The sequence below is a fragment of the Atractosteus spatula genome, chromosome 5 (genome assembly GCF_055471065.1).
Source record: "Atractosteus spatula isolate fAtrSpa1 chromosome 5, fAtrSpa1.hap1, whole genome shotgun sequence".
NCBI lineage: Eukaryota > Metazoa > Chordata > Actinopteri > Semionotiformes > Lepisosteidae > Atractosteus > Atractosteus spatula.
In genome coordinates, this window is record NC_142710.1 from 11,378,682 (window position 1) to 11,397,550 (window position 18,869).

Sequence of the window (18,869 nt, forward strand, 5' to 3'; positions counted from 1 at the left end):
AGACAGGCCCGCTGTCAGACACACCACCAGCCCACAGACAGAGAGACAGACAGGCCCGCTGTCAGACACACCACCAGCCCACAGACAGAGAGACAGACAGGCCCGCTGTCAGACACAGGGGACCACCAGCCCCACAGACAGAGAGACAGACAGGCCCGCTGTCAGACACAGGGGACCACCAGCCCACAGACAGAGAGACAGACAGGTCTGCTGTCAGACACACCACCAGCCCACAGACAGGCCCGCTGTCAGACACACCACCAGCCCACAACAGAGAGACAGACAGGTCTGCTGTCAGACACACCACCAGCCCACAGACAGAGAGACAGACAGGCCCGCTGTCAGACACAGGGGACCACCAGCCCACAGACAGAGAGATAGACAGGCCCGCTGTCAGACACACCACCAGCCCACAGACAGAGAGACAGACAGGCCCGCTGTCAGACACACCACCAGCCCACAGACAGAGAGACAGACAGGTCTGCTGTCAGACAAACCACCAGCCCACAGATAGAGAGACAGACAGGCCCGCTGTCAGATACACCACCAGCCCACAGACAGAGAGACAGACAGGCCCGCTGTCAGACACAGGGGACCACCAGCCCACAGACAGAGAGATAGACAGGCCCGCTGTCAGACACACCACCAGCCCACAGACAGAGAGACAGACAGGCCCGCTGTCAGACACACCACCAGCCCACAGACAGAGAGACAGACAGGCCCGCTGTCAGACACACCACCAGCCCACAGACAGAGAGACAGACAGGCCCGCTGTCAGATACACCACCAGCCCACAGACAGAGAGACAGACAGGCCCGCTGTCAGACACAGGGGACCACCAGCCCACAGACAGAGAGATAGACAGGCCCGCTGTCAGACACACCACCAGCCCACAGACAGAGAGACAGACAGGCCCGCTGTCAGACACACCACCAGCCCACAGACAGAGAGACAGACAGGCCCGCTGTCAGACACACCACCAGCCCACAGACAGAGAGACAGACAGGCCCGCTGTCAGACACAGACAGAGAGACAGACAGGTGTGCTGTTCACTCTGTGTGGGAGTGTCAGAGGCTGTGTGTTTAGGGTCGAGAGGCGAGGTGTGTTTTCAGAACCTCTCCCTGAACTCAGGCTGGCTGAGGTCCAGGAGGGAAACAGACTTCGAGTTCAATCAGCAGGGGGTGGCTAGACAACAGCCCCAAACCAGCAGGCCCAGAGGAACAGAGGGGGGAGGATCACGGAACAGCCAGGAAATGTTTCTGGACTGTGGAAGTGAGAGAGAGCAGAGAACACTGAACACTCAACACTGAACACTGAGACCCCAGCCAGACTGTCAGAGGAGAACACAGCAGAGATCAGAGAGAGAGTGCAGTGCTGAACACTCAACACTGAGACCCCAGCCAGACTGTCAGAGGAGAACACAGCAGAGATCAGGGAGAGAGAATGCAGTACTGAACACTCAACACTGAACACTGAGACCGCAGCCAGACTGAGAGTCAGAGGAGAACACAGCAGAGATCAGGGAGAGAGTGCAGTACTGAACACTCAACACTGAGACCCCAGCCAGACTGAGAGTCAGAGGAGAACACAGCAGAGATCAGGGAGAGAGTGCAGTACTGAACACTGAACACTGAGACCCCAGCCAGACTGTCAGAGGAGAACACAGCAGAGATCAGGGAGAGAGTGCAGTACTGAACACTCAACACTGAGACCCCAGCCAGACTGAGAGTCAGAGGAGAACACAGCAGAGATCAGGGAGAGAGTGCAGTACTGAACACTGAACACTGAGACCCCAGCCAGACTGTCAGAGGAGAACACAGCAGAGATCAGGGAGAGAGTGCAGTACTGAACACTGAACACTGAGACCCCAGCCAGACTGAGAGTCAGAGGAGAACACAGCAGAGATCAGGGAGAGAGTGCACTACTGAACACAGTCAGGGTCACACTGCCCCCCACAGCCCCAGAAAGTGATTCGCACAAACAGATTTAGGTTGAATAAATCTTTATTTTCTCCTATTTAGTGCGTTGTGGAAGGTGCAGACAATCATTATGGGAGGTGTAGTCATTCAGAGTAGACAGGCATTGTGGGAGCTGTAGTCATTCAGAGTAGACAGGCATTGTGGGAGCTGTAGTCATTCATAATAGACAGGTTCCGTGGGGGCTGCAGTCCATCAGAGAAGTAAGGCATTGTGGGAGAGTCAGTCCTTCAGACTGCACTGGCATTGTGGGAGAGGCGGTCCGAGAGAGAAGCAGGGCATTGTGGGAGAGGCGATCCTTGAGAGAAGCAGGGCATTGTGGGAGAGGCGGTCCTTGGAAGAAGTGGGGCATTGTGGGAGAGGCGGTCTGTGAGAGAAGCGGTGGATTGTGGGAGAGGCGGTCCTTGGAAGAAGTGGGGCATTGTGGGAGAGGCGGTCCTTGGGAGAAGCGGGGCATTGTGGGAGAGGCGGTCTGTGAGAGAAGCGGTGGATTGTGGGAGAGGCGGTCCTTGGAAGAAGTGGGGCATTGTGGGAGAGGCGGTCCTTGGGAGAAGCGGGGCATTGTGGGAGAGGCGGTCTGTGAGAGAAGCGGTGGATTGTGGGAGAGGCGGTCCTTGGGAGAAGCAGGGCATTGTGGGAGAGGCGGTGCATGGGAGAAGCGGGGCATTGTGGGAGAGGCGGTCCGTGAGAGAAGCGGGGCATTGTGGGAGAGGCGGTCTGTGAGAGAAGCGGTGGATTGTGGGAGAGGCGGTCCTTGGAAGAAGTGGGGCATTGTGGGAGAGGCGGTCCTTGGGAGAAGCGGGGCATTGTGGGAGAGGCGGTCTGTGAGAGAAGCGGTGGATTGTGGGAGAGGCGGTCCTTGGGAGAAGCAGGGCATTGTGGGAGAGGCGGTGCATGGGAGAAGCGGGGCATTGTGGGAGAGGCGGTCCGTGAGAGAAGCGGGGCATTGTGGGAGAGGCGGTCCGTGAGAGAAGCGGTGGATTGTGGGAGAGGCGGTCCTTGGGAGAAGCGGGGCATTGTGGGAGAGGTGGTCCTGGGGAGAAGCGGGGCATTGTGGGAGAGGCGGTCCTTGAGAGCAGCGGGGCATTGTGGGAGAGTCGGTGCTTGAGAGCAGCAGGGCATTGTGGGAGAGTCAGTCCTTCAGACTGCACTGGCATTGTGGGAGAGGCGGTCCTTGGGAGAAGCAGGGCATTGTGGGAGAGGCAGTCCGTGAGAGAAGCGGTGGATTGTGGGAGAGGCAGTCCGTGAGAGAAGCGGTGGATTGTGGGAGAGGCAGTCCGTGAGAGAAGCGGGGCATTGTGGGAGAGGCAGTCCGTGAGAGAAGCGGGGCATTGTGGGAGAGGCAGTCCGTGAGAGAAGCGGTGGATTGTGGGAGAGGCAGTCCGTGAGAGAAGCGGGGCATTGTGGGAGAGGCAGTCCGTGAGAGAAGCGGGGCATTGTGGGAGAGGCAGTCCATGAGAGAAGCGGGGCATTGTGGGAGAGGCAGTCCGTGAGAGAAGCGGGGCATTGTGGGAGAGGCGGTCCTTGGGCGAAGCAGGGCATTGTGGGAGATGCGGGCCCAGTCCTTCCCGCTCTCGGTCAGGCCTCACGTGTCGGGCTGGGCTCCGCGGGCGGGGGGCCGGGGCTCGTGTCCAGGAGGAAGACCCCCCTGCCGGAGGAGGCGGCGACGAGCCCGGCACGCTTGCCCCCGGGGCAGACGCAGGAGCTGAAGACCGCCGAGGGCAGCCCGGCCAGCCTGGAGACGGTCTGAGGGGCGAGAGGGAGAGGGGTCAGTCAGGAGCGCCCCCAGCCCCCCGCCCCCCTGCCCCCCGGCGATACTGACCGAGAGCGTCCTCCTGTCGATCACGCGCAGCAGGTTGGCCTGGCTGCCTCCCGCCATGATGCGCTCCTGCCCCAGCCAGTGGCAGCTGTAGATCTGAGCACGGGAGACGGGAGACGGGAGACGGGCTCAGGCCTCAGGCAGGGCGCACGATCCCACAGAGACGCAGAGACACAGAGGAGATGGCAGACGGGAGACGGGACCCAGGCGGGGCAGGGCGCATGATCACACAGAGACGCAGAGCGCAGAGGAGACGGGAGACGGGGCTCAGGTGATCACACAGAGACGCAGAGCGCAGAGGAGACGGGAGACGGGAGACGGGAGACGGGGCTCAGGTGATCACACAGAGACGCAGAGCGCAGAGGAGACGGGAGACGGGAGACGGGAGACGGGAGACGGGGCTCAGGTGATCACACAGAGACGCAGAGCGCAGAGGAGACGGGAGACGGGAGACGGGACTCAGGCGATCACACAGAGACGCAGAGACGCAGAGGAGACGGGAGACGGGACTCAGGTGATCACACAGAGACGCAGAGCGCAGAGGAGACGGGAGACGGGAGACGGGACTCAGGCGATCACACAGAGACGCAGAGACGCAGAGGAGACGGGAGACGGGAGACAGGTGGGGCAGGGCGCATGATCCCACAGAGACGCAGAGACACAGAGGAGACGGGAGACGGGAGACGGGACTCAGGCGATCACACAGAGACACAGAGACGCAGAGGAGACGGGAGACGGGAGACGGGACTCAGGCGATCACACAGAGACACAGAGACGCAGAGGAGACGGGAGACGGGACTCAGGCGATCACACAGAGACACAGAGACGCAGAGGAGACGGGAGACGGGAGACGGGACTCAGGCGATCACACAGAGACACAGAGACGCAGAGGAGACGGGAGACGGGAGACAGGTGGGGCAGGGCGCATGATCCCACAGAGACGCAGAGACACAGAGGAGACGGGAGACGGGAGACGGGACTCAGGCGATCACACAGAGACACAGAGACGCAGAGGAGACGGGAGACGGGAGACGGGACTCAGGCGATCACACAGAGACACAGAGACGCAGAGGAGACGGGAGACGGGACTCAGGCGATCACACAGAGACACAGAAACGCAGAGGAGACGGGAGACGGGAGACGGGACTCAGGCGATCACACAGAGACACAGAGACGCAGAGGAGACAGGAGGTGGGAGACGGGACTCAGGCGATCACACAGAGACACAGAGATGCAGAGGAGACGGGAGACGGGAGACGGGTGGGGCAGGGCGCACGATCCCACAGAGACGCGAGCACAGAGGAGACGGGAGACGGGAGACGGGGCTCAGGTGATCCCGCAGAGACTCACCCTGCTCTGTCCCACAGGATCGTCGGGGACGTCGGCAGCCTTCCGGCCGGAGCTGTAGTCCCAGACCTGACACAGACAGGAGGCACAGGCTGACCACACGCCTGGGAGGACAGGGCATGGGACAGCTCGGGCTGCAGCTCGGGCGACGGCCCGGGACTACAGGTCCCAGCATGCCCTCTCAGAGAGCTGGGATCTGTAGTTCCTCTCACCTCCAGGGCCTGCTCCTTCCTCCACGAGCCGGTCAGGACCTGACCGGACACCGGGTCAATCTGGAGAGAGTCACCGCAGACATGAGGACCGGAGATCATCCTGAGAGAGAGAGGGGTCAAGACACCACACAGAGAGAGAGGGGTCAAGACACCGCACTGAGAGAGAGAGAGGGGTCAAGACACCGCACTGAGAGAGAGAGGGGTCAAGACACCGCACTGAGAGAGAGGGGTCAAGACACCGCACTGAGAGAGAGAGAGGGGTCAAGACACCGCACTGAGAGAGAGAGGGGTCAAGACACCGCACAGAGAGAGAGGGGTCAAGACACCGCACTGAGAGAGAGAGGGGTCAAGACACCACACTGAGAGAGAGGGGTCAAGACACCACACTGACAGAGAGAGGGGTCAAGACACCGCACTGAGAGAGAGAGAGGGGTCAAGACACCGCACTGAGAGAGAGAGGGGTCAAGACACCGCACAGAGAGAGAGGGGTCAAGACACCGCACTGAGAGAGAGAGGGGTCAAGACACCACACTGAGAGAGAGGGGTCAAGACACCGCACTGAGAGAGAGAGAGGGGTCAAGACACCGCACTGAGAGAGAGAGGGGTCAAGACACCGCACAGAGAGAGAGGGGTCAAGACACCGCACTGAGAGAGAGAGGGGTCAAGACACCGCACAGAGAGAGAGGGGTCAAGACACCGCACTGAGAGAGAGAGGGGTCAAGACACCACACTGAGAGAGAGAGAGGGGTCAAGACACCGCACAGAGAGAGAGGGGTCAAGACACCGCACTGAGAGAGAGAGAGGGGTCAAGACACCGCACTGAGAGAGAGGGGTCAAGACACCGCACTGAGAGAGAGAGGGGTCAATACACCGCACTGAGAGAGAGAGGGGTCAAGACACCGCACTGAGAGAGAGAGGGGTCAATACACCGCACTGAGAGAGAGAGGGGTCAATACACCGCACTGAGAGAGAGAGGGGTCAAGACACCGCACAGAGAGAGAGGGGTCAATACACCACACTGAGAGAGAGAGGGGTCAAGACACCGCACTGAGAGAGAGAGGGGTCAAGACACCGCACTGAGAGAGAGAGAGGGGTCAAGACACCGCACTGAGAGAGAGAGGGGTCAAGACACCGCACTGAGAGAGAGAGGGGTCAAGACACCACACTGAGAGAGAGAGAGGGGTCAAGACACCGCACAGAGAGAGAGGGGTCAAGACACCGCACAGAGAGAGAGAGAGGGGTCAAGACACCGCACTGAGAGAGAGATGGGTCAAGACACCGCACTGAGAGAGAGAGGGGTCAAGACACCACACTGAGAGAGAGAGAGGGGTCAAGACACCGCACTGAGAGAGAGAGAGGGGTCAAGACACCACACTGAGAGAGAGAGAGGGGTCAAGACACCGCACAGAGAGAGAGGGGTCAAGACACCGCACTGAGAGAGAGAGGGGTCAAGACACCACACTGAGAGAGAGAGAGGGGTCAAGACACCGCACTGAGAGAGAGAGGGGTCAAGACACCGCACTGAGAGAGAGAGGGGTCAAGACACCGCACTGAGAGAGAGAGAGGGGTCAAGACACCGCACTGAGAGAGAGAGAGGGGTCAAGACACCGCACAGAGAGAGAGAGGGGTCAATACACCACACTGAGAGAGAGAGGGGTCAAGACACCGCACTGAGAGAGAGAGGGGTCAAGACACCACACTGAGAGAGAGAGAGGGGTCAAGACACCGCACTGAGAGAGAGAGAGGGGTCAAGACACCGCACAGAGAGAGAGGGGTCAAGACACCGCACTGAGAGAGAGAGGGGTCAAGACACCACACTGAGAGAGAGAGAGGGGTCAAGACACCGCACTGAGAGAGAGAGGGGTCAAGACACCGCACTGAGAGAGAGAGAGGGGTCAAGACACCGCACTGAGAGAGAGAGAGGGGTCAAGACACCACACTGAGAGAGAGAGAGGGGTCAAGACACCGCACAGAGAGAGAGAGAGGGGTCAAGACACCGCACTGAGAGAGAGAGGGGTCAATACACCGCACTGAGAGAGAGAGGGGTCAAGACACCACACTGAGAGAGAGAGGGGTCAAGACACCGCACTGAGAGAGAGAGAGGGGTCAAGACACCGCACTGAGAGAGAGAGGGGTCAAGACACCGCACTGAGAGAGAGAGAGGGGTCAAGACACCGCACTGAGAGAGAGAGGGGTCAAGACACCACACTGAGAGAGAGAGGGGTCAAGACACCGCACTGAGAGAGAGAGGGGTTAATACACCACACAGAGAGAGAGAGGAGTCAAGACACCGCACTGAGAGAGAGAGGGGTCAAGACACCACACTGAGAGAGAGAGAGGGGTCAAGACACCGCACTGAGAGAGAGAGGGGTCAAGACACCACACAGAGAGAGAGAGGGGTCAAGACACCGCACTGAGAGAGAGAGGGGTCAAGACACCGCACTGAGAGAGAGAGAGGGGTCAAGACACCGCACTGAGAGAGAGATGGGTCAAGACACCGCACTGAGAGAGAGAGAGGGGTCAAGACACCGCACTGAGAGAGAGAGGGGTCAAGACACCGCACTGAGAGAGAGAGAGGGGTCAAGACACCGCACTGAGAGAGAGAGGGGTCAAGACACCGCACTGAGAGAGAGAGGGGTCAATACACCACACTGACAGAGAGAGGGGTCAATACACCGCACTGAGAGAGAGAGGGGTCAAGACACCGCACTGAGAGAGAGAGGGGTCAATACACCGCACTGAGAGAGAGAGGGGTCAAGACACCGCACTGAGAGAGAGAGGGGTCAATACACCACACAGAGAGAGAGAGGGGTCAAGACACCGCACTGAGAGAGAGAGGGGTCAATACACCGCACTGAGAGAGAGAGGGGTTAATACAGACACACTGACTGGACACTCCAGTACATTAACACTGCACTGAGAGAGAGAGGGGTTAATACAGACACACTGACTGGACACTCCAGTACATTAACACTGCACTGAGAGAGAGAGGGGTTAATACACACACACTGACTGGACACTCCAGTACATTAACACTGCACTGAGAGAGAGAGGGGTTCATACAGACACACTGCCTGGACACTCCAGTACATTAACACTGCACTGAGAGAGAGAGGGGTTAATACAGACACACTGACTGGACACTCCAGTACATTGACACTGCACTGAGAGAGAGAGGGGTTAATACACACACACTGACTGGACACTCCAGTACATTGACACTGCACTGAGAGACAGAGGGGTTCACACAGACACACGGAGACGCAGTCCTACCTGACCGAGCTCCTTTGCCGCGAGTCCCAGAACTGTGGAGAGAAGGGGTTCAGGGTCAGAGTGTGTCTGAAGGGGGCGGCCAGAGCCTCCAGCTCAAGGCATCGTAAGAGTGGAGGTACCGGCTGGGGGAGGGGGGGGCGCGGGAGGCAGGCACCCCAGGGGGCTCTGTGGGAGCGGGACAGGTGGGCCGGCGCCCCCATACCTGGACAGTGTTGTCCCAGCCGCCAGAGATGAACTCCTCCTCCCTCTCGGGGTGAAAGGTCACTGCGAAGACCCGGAAGCAGTGTCCATCCATCACAGACATCATGGAGCTGAGAGACAGACAGGCAGGGAGTCAGGAGAGAGACAGGTAGTGAGTCAGAGAGAGAGACAGGCAGGAAGAGAGAGACAGAGACAGGCAGAGAGAGAGACAGGCAGAGAGTCAGGGAGACAGACAGGCAGGGAGTCAGGGAGACAGACAGGAAGAGAGAGACACAGACAGGCAGGGAGAGAGACAGGCAGGAAGAGAGACATAGGCAGGCAGGGAGACAGACAAACAGGGAGAGAGACAGTCAGGAAGAGATAGATACAGATAGGCAGGGAGACAGACAGGGACAGAGACAGTCAGGAAGAGATAGATACAGATAGGCAGGGAGACAGACAGACAGGGAGAGAGACAGACAGGCAGGCTGAGAGACAGACAAGCAGGCAGAGAGACAGAGATGCAGGCAGAGAGACAGAGATGCAAGCAGGGAGAGAGGCAGACAGGCAGGCGGGGAGAGAGGCAGACAGGAATGCATCACAACACAGATTGACCTCATGAATCACAGACAACATCAGATATCAACATCTCACCTCTCTGTACAGGTGTGGACAGTTACCTGGCTGTACAGGTGTGGAGAGTTACCTGTCTGTACAGGTGAGGACAGTTACCTGTCTGTACAGGTGTGGAGAGTTACCTGGCTGTACAGGTGTGGAGAGTTACCTGGCTGTACAGGTGTGGAGAGTTACCTGTCTGTACAGGTGAGGACAGTTACCTGGCTGCACAGGTGTGGATCCGTTGGCGAGTCTGAATGTCGTACAGGTGTAGGGCGCAGTCTGACCCAGATGTGACCAGTCGCTCTCCTGAGGGGCTGAGGGAGAGAGAGAGGGTCTGTCGACCGACCCCCTCACCCCCCTCTCTACCCTCCCTCACCTCCCAGAGACACTGAGTCCCAGACACAAACCAGCACTTCACCCTACCACTGGCATCTAGAAGAGAGAGGGGTTAATACACACACATTGACTGGACACTCCAGTACATTAACACTGCACTGAGAGAGAGAGAGGGGTTAATACACACACACTGACTGGACACTCCAGTACATTAACACTACACTGAGAGAGAGAGAGGGGTTCATACAGACACACTGACTGGACACTCCAGTACATTAACACTGCACTGAGAGAGAGAGGGGTTAATACAGACACACTGACTGGACACTCCAGTACATTAACACTGCACTGAGAGAGAGAGGGGTTAATACACACACACTGACTGGACACTCCAGTACATTAACACTGCACTGAGAGAGAGAGGGGTTAATACACACACACTGACTGGACACTCCAGTACATTAACACTGCACTGAGAGAGAGAGAGGGGTTAATACACACACACTGACTGGACACTCCAGTACATTAACACTGCACTGAGAGAGAGAGAGAGGGGTTAATACAGACACACGGACTGGACACTCCAGTACATTAACACTGCACTGAGAGAGAGAGGGGTTCATACAGACACACTGACTGGACACTCCAGTACATTAACACTGCACTGAGAGAGAGAGGGGTTAATACAGACACACTGACTGGACACTCCAGTACATTAACACTGCACTGAGAGAGAGAGAGGGGTTAATACAGACACACTGACTGGACACTCCAGTACATTAACACTGCACTGAGAGAGAGAGAGGGGTTCATACAGACACACTGACTGGACACTCCAGTACATTAACACTGCACTGAGAGAGAGAGGGGTTAATACAGACACACTGACTGGACACTCCAGTACATTAACACTGCACTGAGAGAGAGAGGGGTTAATACAGACACACTGACTGGACACTCCAGTACATTAACACTGCACTGAGAGAGAGAGGGGTCAATACACACACACTGACTGGACACTCCAGTACATTAACACTGCACTGAGAGAGAGAGGGGTTAATACACACACACTGACTGGACACTGGTGGGATTAAGGTGACTCACAGGTGGCCAGAAGGAGACAGTGAGCAGCTCTGGGAATGAAGCGAAGACCAGTGACCGGAAGGGCAGAGACCACAGTCTCACTGTCTCTGAGAGAGCAGACCGGACTATAATCTCCTACACTGAACACCTGAGAGAGAGACAGACAGAGAGAGGGCTCAGTCCACACACACACAGTCTCACTGTCTCTGAGAGAGCAGACCGGACTGTAATCTCCTACACTGAACACCTGAGAGAGAGACAGACAGAGAGAGGGCTCAGTCCACACACACACAGTCTCACTGTCTCTGAGAGAGCAGACCGGACTATAATCTCCTACACTGAACACCTGAGAGAGAGACAGACAGAGAGAGGGCTCAGTCCACACACACACAGTCTCACTGTCTCTGAGAGAGCAGACCGGACTGTAATCTCCTACACTGAACACCTGAGAGAGAGACAGACAGAGAGAGGGCTCAGTCCACACACACTCACAGTCTCACTGTCTCTGAGAGAGCAGACCGGACTATAATCTCCTACACTGAACACCTGAGAGAGAGACAGACAGAGAGAGGGCTCAGTCCACACACACTCACAGTCTCACTGTCTCTGAGAGAGCAGACCGGACTGTAAATTCCTACACTGAACACCTGAGAGAGAGACAGACAGAGAGAGGGCTCAGTCCACACACACTCACAGTCTCACTGTCTCTGAGAGAGCAGACCGGACTATAATCTCCTACACTGAACACCTGAGAGAGAGACAGACAGAGAGAGGGCTCAGTCCACACACACTCACAGTCTCACTGTCTCTGAGAGAGCAGACCGGACTGTAATCTCCTACACTGAACACCTGAGAGAGAGACAGACAGAGAGAGGGCTCAGTCCACACACACTCACAGTCTCACTGTCTCTGAGAGAGCAGACCGGACTATAATCTCCTACACTGAACACCTGAGAGAGAGACAGACAGAGAGAGGGCTCAGTCCACACACACTCACAGTCTCACTGTCTCTGAGAGAGCAGACCGGACTATAATCTCCTACACTGAACACCTGAGAGAGAGACAGACAGAGAGAGGGCTCAGTCCACACACACTCACAGTCTCACTGTCTCTGAGAGAGCAGACCGGACTATAATCTCCTACACTGAACACCTGAGAGAGAGACAGACAGAGAGAGGGCTCAGTCCACACACACTCACAGTCTCACTGTCTCTGAGAGAGCAGACCGGACTATAATCTCCTATACTGAACACCTGAGAGAGAGACAGACAGAGAGAGGGCTCAGTCCACACACACTCACAGTCTCACTGTCTCTGAGAGAGCAGACCGGACTATAATCTCCTACACTGAACACCTGAGAGAGAGACAGACAGAGAGAGGGCTCAGTCCACACACACTCACAGTCTCACTGTCTCTGAGAGAGCAGACCGGACTGTAATCTCCTACACTGAACACCTGAGAGAGAGACAGACAGAGAGAGGGCTCAGTCCACACACACTCACAGTCTCACTGTCTCTGAGAGAGCAGACCGGACTATAATCTCCTACACTGAACACCTGAGAGAGAGACAGACAGAGAGAGGGCTCAGTCCACACACACTCACAGTCTCACTGTCTCTGAGAGAGCAGACCGGACTATAATCTCCTACACTGAACACCTGAGAGAGAGACAGACAGAGAGAGGGCTCAGTCCACACACACTCACAGTCTCACTGTCTCTGAGAGAGCAGACCGGACTATAATCTCCTACACTGAACACCTGAGAGAGAGACAGACAGAGAGAGGGCTCAGTCCACACACACTCACAGTCTCACTGTCTCTGAGAGAGCAGACCGGACTATAATCTCCTACACTGAACACCTGAGAGAGAGACAGACAGAGAGAGGGCTCAGTCCACACACACTCACAGTCTCACTGTCTCTGAGAGAGCAGACCGGACTGTAATCTCCTACACTGAACACCTGAGAGAGAGACAGACAGAGAGAGGGCTCAGTCCACACACACTCACAGTCTCACTGTCTCTGAGAGAGCAGACCGGACTATAATCTCCTACACTGAACACCTGAGAGAGAGACAGACAGAGAGAGGGCTCAGTCCACACACACTCACAGTCTCACTGTCTCTGAGAGAGCAGACCGGACTATAATCTCCTACACTGAACACCTGAGAGAGAGACAGACAGAGAGAGGGCTCAGTCCACACACACTCACAGTCTCACTGTCTCTGAGAGAACAGACCGGACTGTAATCTCCTACACTGAACACCTGAGAGAGAGACAGACAGAGAGAGGGCTCAGTCCACACACACTCACAGTCTCACTGTCTCTGAGAGAGCAGACCGGACTGTAATCTCCTACACTGAACACCTGAGAGAGAGACAGACAGAGAGAGGGCTCAGTCCACACACACACAGTCTCACTGTCTCTGAGAGAGAGGGCTCAGTCCACACACACAGTCTCACTGTCTCTGAGAGAGAGGGCTCAGTCCACACACACACAGTCTCACTGTCTCTGAGAGAGAGGGCTCAGTCCACACACACAGTCTCACTGTCTCTGAGAGAGAGGGCTCAGTCCACATACACACACAGTCTCACTGTCTCTGAGAGAGAGGGCTCAGTCCACACACACACACAGTCTCACTGTCTCTGAGAGAGAGGGCTCAGTCCACACACACACACAGTCTCACTGTCTCTGAGAGAGAGGGCTCAGTCCACACACACACACAGTCTCACTGTCTCTGAGAGAGAGGGCTCAGTCCACACACACACAGTCTCACTGTCTCTGAGAGAGAGGGCTCAGTCCACACACACACACAGTCTCACTGTCTCTGAGAGAGAGGGCTCAGTCCACACACACACAGTCTCACTGTATCTGAGAGAGAGGGCTCAGTCCACACACACACACAGTCTCACTGTCTCTGAGAGAGAGGGCTCAGTCCACATACACACACAGTCTCACTGTCTCTGAGAGAGAGGGCTCAGTCCACACACACACACAGTCTCACTGTCTCTGAGAGAGAGGGCTCAGTCCACACACACACACAGTCTCACTGTCTCTGAGAGAGAGGGCTCAGTCCACACACACACAGTCTCACTGTCTCTGAGAGAGAGGGCTCAGTCCACACACACACAGTCTCACTGTCTCTGAGAGAGAGGGCTCAGTCCACACACACACACAGTCTCACTGTCTCTGAGAGAGAGGGCTCAGTCCACATACACACACAGTCTCACTGTCTCTGAGAGAGAGGGCTCAGTCCACACACACTCACAGTCTCACTGTCTCTGAGAGAGAGGGCTCAGTCCACACACACACACACACACACACACAGGGAGAGACTCCTCCTACCTTGATGGTCCCGTCAATGAGCCCAGCAGCCAGGAGGTTCCCCTCGGTATTAAACTGGCAGGTCATGACCTCACAACCGCAGTCCCTGAGGGAGACAACACACACCTGAAGCCTCCTGGACAGGGGGCAAAGGTCACTGTGGGCTCATCAAGCTCAGGCCCTGAGACCCCAGTCCTGCAGGGGCGCTGGGGTCTTCAGTCAGGGGTTAAAGGTCACCGGGAGTCGTGCCCACAGGAAGGGCACAGGCCTGGTGTCACTCACAGCGTGGCCAGCAGACGCAGGTCGCCCTCCGCGCGCGGCTCTGCGGTCTGGCCCGGAGCCGCCCAGCGGCCGCGAGGGGCCGCACACACCTCCAGGGACATCCTGCGGACACACGCACACACACAGAGAGAGACTGGCGCCTCAGACAGCTGCACACGCAGGGAGCCTTCTGTCTTCAGCGTCAGGCCCGGCACACGGCTCGACCCAACTCCCGGCGTCCCAGAGGCGACCGACAGCAACACCAGACAGGTCCCTAATGAAAGCCATAATGAGACAGCTTGTTCCCCACCCCCACCCCTCTCTGTGTACAGCAGTGTCCTGTCCTGACTGGAGTGTCTCACCCAGCTGTGTCTGGAGAGAAGTCAGGGTATCAGCTTGTTCCCCACCCCCACCCCTCTCTGTGTACAGCAGTGTCCTGTCCTGACTGGAGTGTCTCACCCAGCTGTGTCTGGAGAGAAGTCAGGGTATCAGCTTGTTCCCCACCCCCACCCCTCTCTGTGTACAGCAGTGTCCTGTCCTGACTGGAGTGTCTCACCCAGCTGTGTCTGGAGAGAAGTCAGGGTATCAGCTTGTTCCCCACCCCCACCCCTCTCTGTGTACAGTAGTGTCTCCTGTCCTGACTGGAGTGTCTCACCCAGCTGTGTCTGGAGAGAAGTCAGGGTATCAGCTTGTTCCCCACCCCCACCCCTCTCTGTGTACAGTAGTGTCTCCTGTCCTGACTGGAGTGTCTCACCCAGCTGTGTCTGGAGAGAAGTCAGGGTATCAGCTTGTTCCCCACCCCCACCCCTCTCTGTGTACAGCAGTGTCCTGTCCTGACTGGAGTGTCTCACCCAGCTGTGTCTGGAGAGAAGTCAGTGTATCAGCTGGTTCCCCACCCCCACCCCTCTCTGTGTACAGTAGTGTCTCCTGTCCTGACTGGAGTGTCTCACCCAGCTGTGTCTGGAGAGCAGTCAGGGTATCAGCTTGTTCCCCACCCCCACCCCTCTCTGTGTACAGTAGTGTCTCCTGTCCTGACTGGAGTGTCTCACCCAGCTGTGTATGGAGAGAAGTCAGGGTATCAGCTTGTTCCCCACCCCCACCCCTCTCTGTGTACATTAGTGTCTCCTGTCCTGACTGGAGTGTCTCACCCAGCTGTGTCTGGAGAGAAGTCAGGGTATCAGCTTGTTCCCCACCCCCACCCCTCTCTGTGTACAGTAGTGTCTCCTGTCCTGACTGGAGTGTCTCACCCAGCTGTGTCTGGAGAGAAGTCAGGGTATCAGCTTGTTCCCCACCCCCACCCCTCTCTGTGTACAGTAGTGTCTCCTGTCCTGACTGGAGTGTCTCACCCAGCTGTGTATGGAGAGAAGTCAGGGTATCAGCTTGTTCCCCACCCCCACCCCTCTCTGTGTACATTAGTGTCTCCTGTCCTGACTGGAGTGTCTCACCCAGCTGTGTCTGGAGAGAAGTCAGGGTATCAGCTTGTTCCCCACCCCCACCCCTCTCTGTGTACAGTAGTGTCTCCTGTCCTGACTGGAGTGTCTCACCCAGCTGTGTCTGGAGAGAAGTCAGGGTATCAGCTTGTTCCCCACCCCCACCCCTCTCTGTGTACAGTAGTGTCTCCTGTCCTGACTGGAGTGTCTCACCCAGCTCTGTCCTGAGAGCAGTCAGGGTATCAGCTTGTTCCCCACCCCCACCCCTCTCTGTGTACAGCAGTGTCCTGTCCTGACTGGAGTGTCTCACCCAGCTGTGTCTGGAGAGAAGTCAGGGTATCAGCTTGTTCCCCACCCCCACCCCTCTCTGTGTACAGCAGTGTCCTGTCCTGACTGGAGTGTCTCACCCAGCTGTGTCTGGAGAGAAGTCAGGGTATCAGCTTGTTCCCCACCCCCACCCCTCTCTGTGTACAGCAGTGTCCTGTCCTGACTGGAGTGTCTCACCCAGCTGTGTCTGGAGAGAAGTCAGGGTATCAGCTTGTTCCCCACCCCCACCCCTCTCTGTGTACAGTAGTGTCTCCTGTCCTGACTGGAGTGTCTCACCCAGCTAAGTCCTGAGAGAGGCCAGGGTATCAGCTTGTTCCCCACTCCCACCCCTCTCTGTGTACAGTGGTGTCTGCTGTTCTGGGTTTTAAACGCTCTGTCCTGTAGTCTCCACTCGTGTCCTGGGGTTGGTGTCTCTGCTGGTCCTGGTTCTGAAGAAGCCCTCCGGGCCGGGCTGGCTGTGTCAGAGCCCCGAGCATGAGAGTCCAGTCGCCCCTCGAGCTCCCTGCTGAAGACTGACCAGCCCGGGGACTGCAGACCTGACCTGCCCTGTCCGGCCCGGCCCTGCTCGGTTCTGCCCTGTCCGGCCCGGCCCTGCTCGGTTCAGCCCGGCCCTGCCCGGTTCTGCCCTGTCCAGCCCGGCCCGGCCCTGCTCGGTTCAGCCCGGCCCTGCCCGGTTCTGCCCTGTCCAGCCCTGCCCGGTTCTGCCCTGTCCGGCCCGGCCCTGCTCGGTTCAGCCCGGCCCTGCCCGGTTCTGCCCTGTCCGGCCCGGCCCGGCCCTGCTCGGTTCAGCCCGGCCCTGCCCGGTTCTGCCCTGTCCAGCCCTGCCCGGTTCTGCCCTGTCCGGCCCGGCCCTGCTCGGTTCAGCCCGGCCCTGCTCGGTTCTGCCCTGTCCGGCCCGGCCCTGCTCGGTTCAGCCCGGCCCTGCTCGGTTCAGCCCTGTCCGGCCCGGCCCGGCCCTGCTCGGTTCAGCCCGGCCCTGCCCGGTTCTGCCCTGTCCAGCCCTGCCCGGTTCTGCCCTGTCCGGCCCGGCCCTGCTCGGTTCAGCCCGGCCCTGCTCGGTTCTGCCCTGTCCAGCCCGGCCCGGCCCTGCTCGGTTCAGCCCGGCCCTGCTCGGTTCTGCCCTGTCCAGCCCGGCCCGGCCCTGCTCGGTTCAGCCCGGCCCTGCCCGGTTCTGCCCTGTCCAGCCCTGCCCGGTTCTGCCCTGTCCGGCCCGGCCCTGCTCGGTTCAGCGCGGCCCTGCCCGGTTCTGCCCCGTCCGGCCCGGCCCTGCTCGGTTCTGCCCTGTCCAGCCCGGCCCTGCCCGGTTCTGCCCTGTCCGGCCCGGCCCTGCTCGGTTCAGCCCGGCCCTGCTCGGTTCTGCCCTGTCCGGTCCGGCCCTGCCCTGCCCGGCCCGGCCCGGCCCGGCCCGGTTCTGCCCTGCCCGGGACCCGGCCGCCGGTCCGAGCCGCTCCTCTCCTCACCTGGGCCGTGTTGTCGTCGCGCCGGGCGGGAGTGGGAAACGGGCCTGCTGGTTCTGCTGGAATTTGAATTTTCTCTCGCCCACTGCGGCAACGGCCGGCCGAGCGTGCGTCCCGTTGCCTAGCGACGCCGGAGCGCGCACTCTGGTCGCGGCGCTTGTGGATGACGTAAGAGAAGGTCCGCGACGCAGAGCCCGTGTTCGCTGTCCGCCATGTTGGTGAGGTCAAAGAGGCCGTATCCCTGTTGTGGCCTTGAGCACGGCCGGCGGGGCGTGGGAAGAGCTCGAGTCAGACGGTCAGTTTCCGTCTGGGATGACTGCCCCTCACGCGCGCTGTAATGTCTCTGGGCGAGTTTTTACAGCAGGAGCCTCGCTTGTGGCTGAAATTCAGGCTAAAGGTGATCTATCAGTGCATTTTAAATCGCAAGTCACCCGCCTCCCGCAGACAGTCTGAACCCCTCCCTGCAACAGTCTGAAAACGTCATCATCAAACAGGCAGAAAATGACATCAGACCCTTCCCACCTCCTCGACTCGCGATATCAACGTCTCCCTCCTGGCAAACGTGCTCCCGTGCCCCAGGTGTCAGTCCGACAGACGCAAACAGTCCTGTGTCCCCTCTCCATTAAAGCTGTGGACGCAAATGTCGGGGACAGACGCACCTGGGACTCCTCCAGCCCCCCTGCGTGCGCTGTGCTCCGTGTTGTGTTAGAATTGTTACAGGCTGGGCTGTGTTACACTCTACGTGTATGTGCAGTGTTTGTCTTGTCTTTGTCATACAGTAATGTGCAGTGTGTGTCTTTTCTTCTTTTGTTGATGTGTGCATTCTGTTGAAATGTACAGGAGTGCTGGTGTCCAGAGAGAATTTCCCTCAGGGGACGATACAATCGTATCTTATCGTGACACCCAGGACAAGCAGAGAGCAGCTGCCCTCCAGGCCACAAGAGGGCGCTGTGGGAGCAGGCCGGAGGCTGTGGGATACAATCGTATCCTATCTAAAGACTGTTTCATTCCCGGCTCGCGGTCTGAGGTTCTGTAACCGGTGGCGTCTGCTCTGTCCCTCTGCACGCAGGGAAACCCGGCGCTCTGTGTGTATTGAACACACCTCATCCCAGTTCTCCTAGTCCGAGGAGCGCGACACGCAGGGTCCAGTCAGGGTGGACGCAGGACACCCAGTGAGGTCCCCTGGCACTGCCTGCCTGCCTGCCTGCCTGCCTGCCTGCCTGTCTGTC

At 58.1% G+C, this 18,869-nt stretch overlaps 1 protein-coding gene across 3 annotated transcripts; it reads right to left on the reverse strand.

Moving 5' to 3' along the window:
• Positions 1-3,531: 3,531 nt before the first annotated feature.
• Positions 3,532-18,196, reverse strand: LOC148834083 (THO complex subunit 6 homolog). Of its 3 annotated transcripts, none has more exons than XM_088917807.1 (11): positions 17,644-18,196; positions 14,448-14,549; positions 14,187-14,271; positions 10,866-10,992; positions 9,644-9,857; positions 8,830-8,938; positions 8,628-8,659; positions 5,355-5,454; positions 5,146-5,211; positions 3,799-3,891; positions 3,532-3,722 (listed from the first exon to the last, which is right to left on the reverse strand). In XM_088917807.1, exons 2-11 carry the CDS (start codon positions 14,546-14,548, stop codon positions 3,555-3,557), a joined length of 1,095 nt encoding a protein of 364 aa, XP_088773933.1. In that variant the 5' UTR covers position 14,549; positions 17,644-18,196; the 3' UTR covers positions 3,532-3,554. The 3 variants fall into 3 exon arrangements, with proteins under 3 accessions (XP_088773933.1, XP_088773932.1, XP_088773935.1); XM_088917806.1 differs by having other exon boundaries at positions 14,448-14,700; XM_088917809.1 differs by lacking the exon at positions 14,448-14,549.
• Positions 18,197-18,869: the final 673 nt, after the last annotated feature.